Genomic DNA, 12904 nt, shown 5'->3' with positions numbered 1-12904 from the left:
TCCCTCCCTCCCCTTCCCTCTTCCTTCCCTCCCTTTGTCCCTTTCTTTTTACTTTCTTTTAAAAAGTATTTTTATTTTATGTGTATGAGTGTATTGCCTGCATGTGGGTAAGTGCACCCATGTCATGAAATGCCCACAGAGGACAGAAGAGGGTGTTGATCCCCTGGAACTGGAGTTACAGACAGTTGTTAGTGGCCATGTGGGTGCTGGGAATCGAAACTGGGTCCTCTGCAAGAGCAGTCAAGTGCTCTTAGCCACTGAGCCATCTCTCCAGCCCCCCCTTTTTACTTTCTAATAGAAAACAGTCTCCTGAAGTATGTATGGATAGGGTAGTCACATGTCTCAGAGTCTTACACACCAGGATTCAGGGGAGGACCAAATCCCAGAGCTCAGTGGGAAGAAAAGCTTTTTATTCCAAACTTGGCATTTTTAATGCCTTCATTGTGCTGCATTATTACTGACAATGCGTAATTAGGCTTCTAATGGCTGTACTTTATTTTATTTTATTTTTTGTCTTTTTGAGACAGGGTCTCCCTGTAGCCCCAGCTGTCCTGGAATTCACTATGTAGACCAGGCTGGCCTTGAACTCACAGAGATCCACCTGCCTCTGCCTCCCGCGTGCTGAGATTAAAGGCATGTGCCACCACGCCCGGCCGTACTTTATTTTTTTTTTATAAACACTATTGTAGAATATTCAAAAACCAGCAATTGCCTAAATCTTATCACCCTCTACAACTATTTTACAAACAAATGCAAATATGTTTTTGCATATATAAATCATACAATACCAAATAATACAGTTTTTCATATACACACACATATAAATAGACACAAAGCATTGTAGACTAACATGCTTTTCTATACTGGAGCTAGTCTATGAATCAGGAGACTTGGGCTCATTCTTCAGCATGCGACTACCTTGGCCACCTTGAAGTGAGCTAACCAGTTGGTTATGTCAGGAGACACAAGAGAGACACAGGGACTCTAGTTTCAATGTCTGTTGCTGGATATACTAATTACTGTTTCCTAGATTCTCTTTTTCCTTCCTCAGTACATAATCAGCTGCTAATCTTTATAAAATTTTTTGACTGAATTTTATGTGTGTGAGTGTTTTGCCTCTATGTGTGTAAGTATACCATGTGTGTGTAGTGCCTGTGGAGATCAAAAGAAGGAATCGGATTCCCTGGAATTAGAGTTACAGACGACTGTTAGGCACTTTGTGAGTACTGGGAACTGAACCTAGGTCCTCTGCTAGAGCAGCCAGTGCTCTTAACTGCTGAGTCATCTCTCCAGCCCCCATAAATATTTAGATTACAACTCTTCTTCTATTCATTAGCGTATTACCTTTGCTCATTCTTTTGCTTTTGATTCACTCTTTCAGGTGGAAGTCAGGAATAACCTGCGGCAGTCAGCTCTTTCCTTCCACCATGTGGGTCCCTGGGATTAAGCTTAGGTTGCTGGGCTTGGTTGCTGAGCCACCTGGCTGGTATTTTAGGTCATTTACAAATAGGTTTTACTTTGGGAGCCAGTATGAAAATATTTATATTTACTAAGTGAATTAAGACCCTTTGCTTTCATTGATTTGACTGGTGTGTCTGATTTTAGTTCTATCATCTTATTTCACCATATTCTTATGTGTGTCATATTGCATTTATTGTGAGTCTTCCAATGTTTTCTTTGATTGTTTCAAAGAAAGTTAAAGCTTCATATGATATTTAGCAAGGCTTGTGTTGCTCTAGAACTTCTTTGTACTAATATTTTTGTTAAAGATTTATGTTTTTATTTTATTTATGTGTATGTTGGTGTGAATGCATAGGTGTGTGGATGCCGGTGGAGGCTACAAGAAGATGCTGGATCACCTGGAGCTGGAGCTACAAGTGGTTGTGAGCCACCCACTGAGGGTGCCGGGAACTGAACTCAGGTCTTCTGGATGAGCAGGGTCTTTGTAACTTGCTCCCAGTCTTGCCCTTCTTATCTGGGCTTCTTCCATCTGGTTTGTCGGCTTTAACTGATACCCTTGACCCCCTCCTGGAGCTGATGTGGTTGCCTCTCTTTCTTTTTCCAGGGACTTTTACCCCTTGTAGTTTTATCAGGGCATCTCCCCAATCATGCTTCTCTCTAAAAGTTCCAGGATTCTTGCTGCCAAAGATAAGAACGTTTTCTCCTTCCCTGCCTCAACTCCTGCTGGGAGTCATACTTCCCCCTACCCCCTGGAACACAGTGCAGTCCTGAACAAGCCCTTTCAAGTCTCAGTGGGCCACAGAAGATTGTGGGCCACAGAGGATTGCCTTAGTCAGCATACTAGCAGAAAGCACAAAACCCCACTGCAGCTGGGATTCTGAGGCCAGTTTAATGAAGGGGCAGTTGTGTGGGCAGGGTAGCAGAACCCAGGTGAGAAGGTGAAGCCTCCAGAGGCTCACAAGTTTGGGGCGCGGGACTCTACTACTCCTAGGTCTCATAGCATCGAGAGCTGGAGCCGTGGAAGAAGGGCTTTGGGCAGCGCTGTGGCACAGTAGAAGGCAGCCACTGCCAGAACACGGGTGCCTCCGGAGATTGGGAGGGAGTGGAGGAGCTGGGTGAGCAACAGTGGAAAGCTAGCCTTCCTCTTCCCACCTTCTTATCAAAGGTCATCTGAGAAGCCGAAGCCATCACTAAGGTGATGTGAGTTGCAGAGGTCAGCTACTTCCTGGTAGAGAAGAACCCGGAAAAGATCTGGGTTTGGCACTCAGGCAAATAGGGAACAAGTAACATAGTATTTTATTTAAACCTGTCTCCTAACTTAGAGGTTCTTAAAATTAAAAAAAAATTACTCTGTGTGTATATGTGTGCACATGCACATGTATGTATGTCCTCAGGTCCTGTTCATCTTGTTTTTTTTTTTTTTTTTTGAGACAAGGTCTCTTATAGTCCCAGTTGGCCTGGGACTCACTATGTAGACCAGGCTGGCCTTGATCTCACAGACACTGGTCTGCCTCTGTCTCCTGAGTGCTGGTTCTGTGCCACCATGCCTGGACCTCACCTTGCCTTTTGAGACAGGGTTTCTCACCTGGCTTGAAGCTTGCCAGTTCATTTTTAGGCTGGCTGGCCAGGGAGTCTTAAGGATCTGTCTGTATTTGCTGCCCCAACACTGAGATTACAAGCACCACACCTGGCTTTTTCATGTGGGTTTTGTGGATGGAATGCAGGTCCTCATGTTTGTGTGGCAAGTACTTTACTGACTCAACTGTTTCCCCAGCCCCCTAGTGTGGAGGCCTCTTTCACTTTGGGAGAATGTAATGCCTTATCCACGGATGGTGTTTGTAAATTTCACATGCCATACCTTCAAATTCAGTGGGATTGTGTTCTTTCTGCAGTTTGCCTTTCTGGGAGAAGGAGAAGGCCAACAATTTGAAGAATGAGATACAAGAAGTCCAGGAGCTTGACAACTGGCAGGCCAAGGCACCCTTAGTACACAGCTTATTCTCTGGTGGGTTCAAGAAACTTCAAAAAAACTGTCTAAAAAACGAGGGAGCCCCAAAGAGCAGCCTTTTGAGAGGCCTCACATGAAGTGTAGAGATGGCAGAGCCTCTCCTAGGGAGATTGTCCCTTCTGCCCTGAGCAGGTCCCCTGGGCAGATGTCCCCACCATGCATCCAGGGTTAAATGTGTTGGCTGAAGGCTGTTGGACTTGTAAGGGAACGCTTTAATGCCATGCCTCTATCCACAGGTGTTTCCAACATTCCAAGACAATCCTGAGCAGAAACAAGCATGTGCTACTGCCTCCAGCCAGCCTCTGCCAGTTGCTGGGTTATTATCATTATTTTTGACAGTGTCCCAGTCCTATACCAATTGTTTGACTCTAATGAGGAATCCCTGTTTAACTCTCTACTTCGAAAACCTCTAAAACTTGTATAAAAGTTGTATGAATCATAAAACAGACACATCCTTGAATATCTTTCATCTAGAGCCTGCAACTGTTTGTATTTATCCAACTTTTTTGTTTGTTGCTGTTGAGACAGGGTTTCCCTGTAGCCCCAGCTGGCCTGAAACTTACCTTGTAGACCAGGCTGGCCCTGATCTCCCAGAGATCCACCTGCCTCCACCACTGGAGTGCTGGGATTAAAGGTGTGCACGACCACGTTTGGTACTATTACTCTTTTTTTGATGAGCCTTTGAGTTCAACCACAGACCTTGTATCTCAGCATGCCTTTCCTGAGGGTCAAAGATATTTTCTAATCACTATATGCAAATATTCGATGCAAGGAATTTAGCATTGACACTAACATACAGTTGTATTTGGCTTTAATCAGATACATTTAGTTCTCTAAGGACACTTTCAAGTCAACAGTAGCATACAGATATTATGTGCATGTTTTAGTGTGCACAGACTGCTATGATAGAATACTAGAAACTGGGTAGTATATAAACAACAGGAATCTCTTTCTCATGGTTCTGGAGGCTGGGAAGTCCAAGCCCAAGGTGCTGGCAGATTTGGTGTCTGATGAGGGTCTGCCTTGCTGTGTCCTCATATGGCAAAAGGGGCAAGTTAACTCTCTGGGTTCTCTCTCTGTCTCTCCGCCTCTGTCTCTGTCTCTCTCTGCTCTGTCTCTCTCTTTCTCTCTCTGTCTCTCTCAGGGTTGTCTTAGTGTCTTCTTGTGTTGCTGTGACAAAATAGCCTAACAAAAGCAACTCGAGAGAAAGGGCTTATTTTTGGTGTATAGTTCCAGAGGGATACAGTCACTCAGTGAAGGAGGCATGGCAGCAGGCAGGGAAGGTATGGTGACAAGAGTGGGCTGGCTGATTGATCACAGCATATCCATATCTAGGATCCCAAATGTGAATAGGAAGAGGGCCCAGACCACAAAGCCTCAAGGCCTACCCTCCGTGATCCACTTCCTCCACCTAGGCTCCTCCTCCTAAAGGAACTAAGCCACTCCTGAAAGATGTATCCCACTCCTTCAGACCCACATTAAGCCTTTCACGTGGACAGTTGCCACAGGTCACCTATAAGGCCCTACCACTTAAAGGACCCATAATTTTCAATGCCATTGTACTGGGGACCGTTTTCATTTATCATGACTGCACTGGGAGCAATTTAAGAGAGGAAAGGTTTATTTTGACCTGCAGTTTGAGGGGATACACGATCTGTCATGTCAGGGAAGCTATGACAGCAGTGATATGAAGCAGCTGGTTACATTGCATCTACAGTTAGGAAGCAGAGAGAGATGAACTCTGGTGCCGAGCTTGCTGTTTCCTTTTTATTTGGGCTGGGATCCCATTCAATGGAATGGTGCTGCCCACATTCGGGATGGGAGTTCCCCCTTCAGTTAAATGTCTCTGAGACACAGGCAGAAGTATGTTTCTGTGGTGATTCTAAATCCAGTCAAGGTGACAATAAAGGTTAATAATCACAGGGACCAAGCCTACAGGACAAGAACCCTAGGAAAAGTCACATCCAAACTATGGCAGTATTAAAGTTCTAAAATTCCATGAGATTTATGAACATCCTGTAGGAGTCTACTAATTTTTCACATTTTTAGTATGAGGTATTTAGTTTGGTTAGATTGTTTCCTTTTGATCTTGGGCATTTGGCCCTCAAAATTGAGGTAGCTGACAGCATTGTTTATAGGACAATTTGGTAAAGTGTTTTACATTTTGACCATTGAGATCATACAGCTGGCCTCGAGAGGCTTTTCATTCCTGGTTGGACGATCAAGACAGAGTGTCTGGACATATAAAGACTTCCACCCTGGACTAAGGAATGTGCCAGACATGGGTGGCATGCTTTTTAGTGACCTTACAGGCTGAGTTAGAAAAGGACAGAGAGCCCATAGTGATGATTGGTATCCTTCTAATACTGGGGAGCTCCTGGAGGGATGATGGCCTGGTCACTGAGGAACAGGGAGGTCACCACTGCCTTGGGAACTCACATTAAGGCTTCTAAACTTGAACTCTGTTCAGAATCTGTACACAAAAAGCAAATGTTTTGGGGTGTGCATGAAGGAGCCCAGCCTATGACCATCTCAAATTAGTAGCCAGATGTCCCAATGAGTTGTTTTCCTAAGGAAATACATCTACCTCCATCAAATATGGCGAGACAGTAGGAAGCAGCAGACAACCCCACCCCAGTGGTGTGGGTGTAGCAGATCATCTGACTGCAAATGTGTTCTTTTGACTGGAAAGAGCACAGGCTGGAAGAAAAGGGAGTGCTGCTAAAAAAAAAAAAAAAAAAAAAGGACAGAATGGATGCCCAGACCATGGTCATACCAAAATGACTGGTTCTTTATCTGAATTTCAAATTGAATCTGGAATTCTGCATTCTTATCAGCCAGATATGGTAACTCAAAATGACCACAGAGGAGATGACATAAGGGTGCAGAGGGACTAAGTGGATCTTTGGAATGACTTGGCTATTGGTAGTGGAAGGAAAAGTGGCCACAGAGAGATGTGTGGTGCTTAAAGGACCTCCTGTAGCCCACATGGCATCTCTGTACACCTAGGAAAAATATGCCGTCAGTGGACACAGTTGGTGGATGCACAGGTGAACTGTGTATAAGCTGGATTTCAACCCCCATTTGCTCACTATGTAGTAAACCCCCTATATAACCATACATAGCAATCTATTTCCTAAAGTAAGGCACTTCTGGAGAACTACAGGTTTTCCAGGAGGTCAACATCAGGCAAGTTGATTTTGAGCAGACTGTGACACACAGGTGGAAGTGTCTAGGCTGTAGTTGGAGTATAAATCTATGCATATGAAGAGGAAACTCTTGTGAGAGACATGCCAGATCTAGTCACAAATGATCAGAATGGAATACTGGTCCCAAACTGAACAGTGAACTCAAATGACTCTCGAATCTCTAGGGTCTGAGGAGAACCAAATTCTCTTTAGGAACACTGCCCTACCTCAGGGCACAGGAGACGCCTTAGAAATGAGACCCATAAAGATGAACTCCTGAGATAAAATTACAAACTACAATCAGGAGTGCCAGAAAGTGTCAGTAGCTGGAACTCAAGCCAGATTAGGTGATTTAGAGTGTTTTGCAGGGGCTGGAGAGACGGCTCAGTGGTTAAGATTGCTTCCTACTCTTCTAGAGGAATGAGTTCAGTTCTTAGAACCCACGCTGGGCAGTTCAAACACCCCCCCACCTCCAGCTTCGGGGGATCCACCACCTTCTTATGGCCTTGGACATCCTCACATATGTGGCATACACACACATCAACGCACATACACAAATAAAAAAATTTTTTTTAAATGAATGTTTTGCAATATGGTATGAATTACCATAATTAGGGTGCATGCAATTCCATTTGTAGTAAGATACTGGGGGTATCACTTTGCCTAATGCTGGCTAATGGAATTTCTAAATGACAGAAGGGACCTAGGGAAGGCAATCTGGGAGTTGGGGATGGAGCTAGAGGCCTTGTCTTGAAGTTGCACTTGAAAAGCAGGACAGTATTTTAAATTGAGTAAGTTTGTTGGGAGTCATTATGAGGACTGTGAGGAGACTAGCCCTCTCCCCAGCTATTCCTTGACAGTGCCCTTCAGTTTTCAGCCCAAATTTTACTATTTTTCTGTGTAGTTTCTTGGTGTTAACAAACAATAGGTGGGGCTGGAGAGATGGCTTGGCAGTTAAGAACACTGGTTGTTCTTGCAGAAGACCCGGGTTTGAATCCCAGCCCCTACATGGCAGCTAACAACTGTCCATAACTCCAGTTCCAGGGGATCCGACAGCCTCTTCTGTCCTCCGCAGACATTGCACAAACGAGTGCACTTACTACATGCAGGCAATACACGCATACACATTAAAATAAAAATAATAAATAAAATACTAAGAAAAATATTGAAAAAACAAAAACAAAAAAAACACATCTGCCTGCACGGAGATGCTGAAGGACCCTTTTGTACGCTCCAAGCTCATCTCACCGCCCACCAACTTCAACCACCTGGTGCAGCGGCCGGCACCACAGCTTCTCAGAGGCATCGCGGCGCCTTGCGTCCATGGGCAGTGATGGCCTCCTTGGAGAGCCAGACCCCACCGTGAAGAGGAAACTTTGGACATCTCTGTCCAGTGAATCGCTGTTCTGCCCCCAGGGGTCCCTGAGCCCTGCAGCATCCCTGATTCAGGTCTCAGAGGGGCCCCAAAGCCTCCCCCCAGCCCGGGAGTCAGAGAACACCCCCCTGACACCCTCTGGCAGTGCCCGCCCAGTCCCAGGGCAGAAGGAGTGAGGGAGCAAAGAGCGTGTGGAAAGCTATACTCCCGCTGGTCCGGGACACGTGGAAATTCAGACTCGGGGAGGGCCTGGGTGGAGGGCTAACAGGTTTGCCTAGGTGCCCAGGACTAGGGGGTCCTGACTCTCCACCTTCATCCCTCCTTTCCCTGGGCTACCAACCTAGGCCTGCACTGGCTGCTGGGGGTGCCATGGCTCTGGTGCCCGGGGGTAATTGTGCCAAAGCTGTGCTTTCCAGGGCCAAGTCCTGGGAAGCTTATAGGAGTCAGGATGAGGGATGAAGGACCGGTCCCTGTAAGCATGCTGAAGGTCTTGTCTGTGGGCCTGGCCTCCCTCTGAGACCAAGAGGATACATCCCGGTCTCTGCTCAAGGTCAGGCTGGGAAAGATGGGCTCTGATTCAGAGGAAGGAAGGAAAGATGCAGGTGAAGGAGGTGAGAGCAAGGGAGGGGGTAAAGGAAGTGAAAGAGGAAGAGACAGGAGAAGTGTGAAGAGGAGGTGGTGAGGGACAGAGCGAACCAAGAAAAGGAAGAGACTGGAGAGAGCAGAGGAGGAGGGGAAAGCGAGCTGGGGCAGAACCAGACCCAGGGACTTTTCTCTGGGGAGGGGCTTGGGATGGGGAGTAGGACTGTTGCCAGTTAATTGGTCCAGGGGAAAACGGTTCCTAGGCAGGGAGGGGAAGGGAGGGTATTTATAAAGGGGTATTTTCTTATTGATCGCAGTCATTATTACTATTTTTATTAAACATCCCCCCGCTGAAATATGGGAGATAGAGTATTTATCTCCTTAAATACCACATTCCTGGAAGGGATAGACCCTGATGTTCCGTGATGCAGCAAGAAACCAATAAAGACAACTTTGTAAGCCGAAAAAAAACCAAAACAATAGGAAATTGGTAAGCTGGGCTTGGTGGTGCATGCCTTTAATCCCAGCACTCGGGAGGCAGAGGCAGGCAGATCTCTGTGAGTTCAAGGCCAGCCTGGTCTACATAGAGAATTCCAGGTCAGCTGGGGCCACAGGAGACCCTGTCCCAAAAACCAAACCAAACTAAACCAAACTATAATGAGAGCTGGCAAAATGGCTCAACAGATAAAAGCCCTTGTTGTTCAAGCCAGATGACTTGAGTTTGATCCCTGGAAGGAAAGAACCAACTCCCGAAAGGTGTCCTCTGATCTCCACATGCATGCTGTAGCACACAAGTGACCCCCATCTCTGTGTGTCTCTCTTACACACATACATACACACAAATTTAAAGCAGTCAGAAAATGAGATAGAGCCGAGCCTGGTGTCACACATCTTTAATTCCAGCACTTGGGAGGCAGAGGCAGGAGGATCTCTGTCAGATCAATGCTAGCCTGCTCTCCATAGTGAGTTCCAGGCCAGCTATGACTACAGAGAGACCTTGTCTCCAAAGACCAAACAAAACTAAACAAAACCCCCAAACAAAAAACTAGCATTTTAAATATTTTCTTCAGCTAAGAAAATGCCACTCAAATCAGAACTAGCTACCAGCTGTCCAGAAGGGGAGTATAGGTGGCAAAATGGAGGATAATACAGCCTAAAATTCCCTTCGTAAGTTAGATGGACCTCTAACTTTGAGCCACACTTTCTCAAGTTGTGTATCTTGCATGTCAGCAGCTATTATATGAAAAACGGTTTCTGTGTTAGTTTGGAAATTGTTTAAAAAAGAAGTGTGTCAGCTTCTAGGGCTGCTATAACTAAATACTACAGAGTGGCTTAAAACAAGATAAATGGATTCTCTCCTGACTGTGGAGGCAGAAGTCTGAAATCAAGTTAATGACGGGCTGGCTCCTCGGAGGTACATAGAAGAGTGCATTCCGTACCTCTCTTACCTCTGGTGTTTGCTGACAAGCCTGGGTGCTCCCTGTCTTAGAACCATCTGTATAGCTCTCTGTTGCTGTGATCAGACACCATGACCAAAGCAACCTATAGAAGGAAGAGTTTATTTGAGCTTATGGCTCCAGAGGGTCCATAATGGCATGGTGGCAGGGGTGGCAGGAGCAGAAAGCTGAGCGATCACATCTTCAAGCAGGTACAGGAAACAGACAGAGCCAGACTGGAAGTGGGCATGGCAATCTAATCTCAAAGCCTGCACCCAATGACATGCGTCTTCCAGTATGGCCACACCTCCTAAATGGTCCATTACCTTCCCCCGCCAGCGCCACGAACTGGGAGCTGAATTTCAAATACTTGGAGCCTATGGGGGACACTCTCATTCAAACTACTACACTATCACTCTGGTCTCTGCCTCTTTCTTTACATGGTGTTTGCCTTGGGTATCCATATCACTTCTAAGGACACCAGTTATTAGCTACAAAATTAGCTTGATACCAGTGTTATTTCCAAATGAGTTCATATATACAGGGACCAGAAGTTAGAATGTGAACATACTATTTAGAGACCTAGATCAACCCACAACAGGAAGAAACAGATTTCCTTATCTTGCAACTTAATATAGGCTTTAATTTTATTAGAGGATAGACTTGCTGCTTTTTTGTTTGAAGTTCAAGTAATCATGAAAAACACATTTATGGAGTTCTCCACCTGACTGGTGTTCTGAGGGACATTTGGGGAAGGGTATGTGGGGTGGGTAAGGAAGACATGGAGCCTTTCTCTTTAAGTCTCTGTTTAGAAGTGGCCACTTAAGGTTCACAGTGATGACAGTCTAGCTGCTTGATGGTGGTCCCTGGGTGGTGATGCCTTTTTATGGGGATTGTATGCTGGCTTATGAGGCTGGAGTGATACAGTAAGGAAGACAGACTGCTAACAGACAACAGCATGTCCATGTTCTGGTGTTCTTGGCTGTGGGACTCTGATTTCAGACATTCCAGACCTTGCATTTACTCAATCCTGAAGGGGACATACAGTCTGTGTGTTCAAAGGTGACTTCAAGAACAGCTGACAGGGCTGCCATGCCCTAATGGAATATACATGCCACTAGGGGTACCAATTCACATCATAGACGTGGTAGATTTAAATTTCCTATATCAGTGTCCTGTTATCAAAACATCAGTCTTTTCTGACAATTTTCCAGGGGGTGACATTAACATGTCTTGAGAATGAGACACATTTTTCAAGCTGGCATAAAGGCGATATATGGTATAGACCTGGTTCTGAGTGGAAGAAGACATCATCATGGACCTCTGGAATGTTACATGAGAAAGGGCTCTGGGAGTGGACTGGTACAAATCTGGTTTTCTTAGGACGCCTGTTTACAAATAATAGGACCTTAATTCCAGCTGCTAAGTCCAAAAGAGGAATAATCATCTTCTTGTGTGAATATGGATGCAGCTGGAACTTGGGAATGTACTGGATCCAGGGACTCTGGTGTGACCAGGACCTACTTCTGTGTCTTTAGATTTTGCCTTTTCATCCTTTCACTGTATATGTGGCCTCATTTCTTCCCATCTTGGTCTCCATAGTTCAAAAAACACAGTTAATACACAATTCATAGGTGTCACAGGTTAGAAGTTCATCAGCCAGAGGACCTGGTGTTAAAAATTCTTAGAGATGGGCTGGAGAGATGGCTCAGTGATTAGGAGCACTGGCTGCTCTTGTAGAAGACCTGGGTTCAATTCCATTCCCAGCACCCACATGGTGACTAACAATCATCTGTAACTCCAGTTCCAGGGGATCCAAAGCCCTCTTTTGGCCTACACAGGCACTGTACAATATGGGTGCACTTACATACATGAAAGCAATACACTCAGACACATAAAATAAAAATAAAATATTAAAAAAATTAATTCCCCTGGAACTGTAAGCTCAAATAAACTATTCCTTCTATAAAAAAATTTTTTTTTTCCTGGGGCATTGGGACCAACCCAGTTCCTCCCTGCGGGCCCCCAGGAACCCTCTAGGCCTGGTCCCGCCCTCACCTCCCTTTACTTCCCTGGGCTGCACAGCCTCCCGTGTCCTGGTTCCAGCACCTTCCCTGCGTAAGTCCAGCGCACCCAGTGCGCCTTGATTCCTCCAGCCTCTTTCGCCCTCCCAGGTCCCCCCACCGAGTCTCTTCTCCTAGGCTGGATATAGGCCCATTTCTTGTCTTGGCACCCCAGACACCAGGGCTAACCTCTTGGCCTAGAGCTGCCACTGCTTCCTGATCCTTTGCATCGGGACCAACCCATTTCCTCCCTGCAGCCCCCAGAGCCCTCAAGGCCTGGCCCCACCCTCACCTTCCTTTACTTCCCTGGGTGGCACAGCCACCAACTTCCTGAGACCAGGATCTATCCTGGGCCCTTCTCCCAGGCCAACCCAGCCCCCAAATTCTTGAGGGCAGCATCTTTCCTGGAGGGACCCATACCTTAGGAGAAAGCCTGATACCATTTGAGCCTCATCTCACTTGGGCCTCTGTGGGAACTCCTGAAGACAAAAGCAATTAGGCCACTCCAATATAAAATCAAAACAGAGAACCTGAAGCATAGACCAACTAGCTTTTCATGCCAAACAAGTAAACCACAAACGTACATAGATTTTAAAAAAGAAGCAGATCTAAACTCAACAAAGGAAGGCTTGAGTCTCACATAAGAATCAAGAACTACAAAAGAAATCTACATGTCAAAGTCACGACAAAAAATAATATATCCCCCCAATACCAACAGTCCTGTAGAGGAGCACAATGGGACCCCCTGAGAGATAACAGAAGCATGAACTTCAAAAGAACAATTATAAATA

At 45.7% G+C, this 12904-nt stretch overlaps 1 protein-coding gene across 1 annotated transcript in view; it reads left to right on the top strand.

Annotated features, from left to right (window-relative positions):
• The window catches only part of Spats1 (spermatogenesis associated serine rich 1), a 46778-nt gene extending 42866 nt beyond the window's left edge, over positions 1-3912 (top strand). Inside the window, exons 9-10 of the mRNA XM_008829114.1 lie at positions 3354-3466; positions 3706-3912. Coding sequence (XP_008827336.1) covers positions 3354-3466; positions 3706-3734 — 142 coding nt within the window. The 3' untranslated portion in view covers positions 3735-3912. The remainder of the gene's footprint in view (positions 1-3353; positions 3467-3705) is intronic.
• The last annotated feature ends 8992 nt before the right edge of the window (positions 3913-12904 follow it).

This window comes from Nannospalax galili, unplaced genomic scaffold (assembly GCF_000622305.1).
Source record: "Nannospalax galili isolate Female #2095 unplaced genomic scaffold, S.galili_v1.0 scaffold653, whole genome shotgun sequence".
In the NCBI taxonomy this organism is placed as follows: Eukaryota; Metazoa; Chordata; class Mammalia; order Rodentia; family Spalacidae; genus Nannospalax; species Nannospalax galili.
Note: the sequence above shows the minus strand (reverse complement) of the source record. Positions and strands in the feature narration are given on the sequence as shown.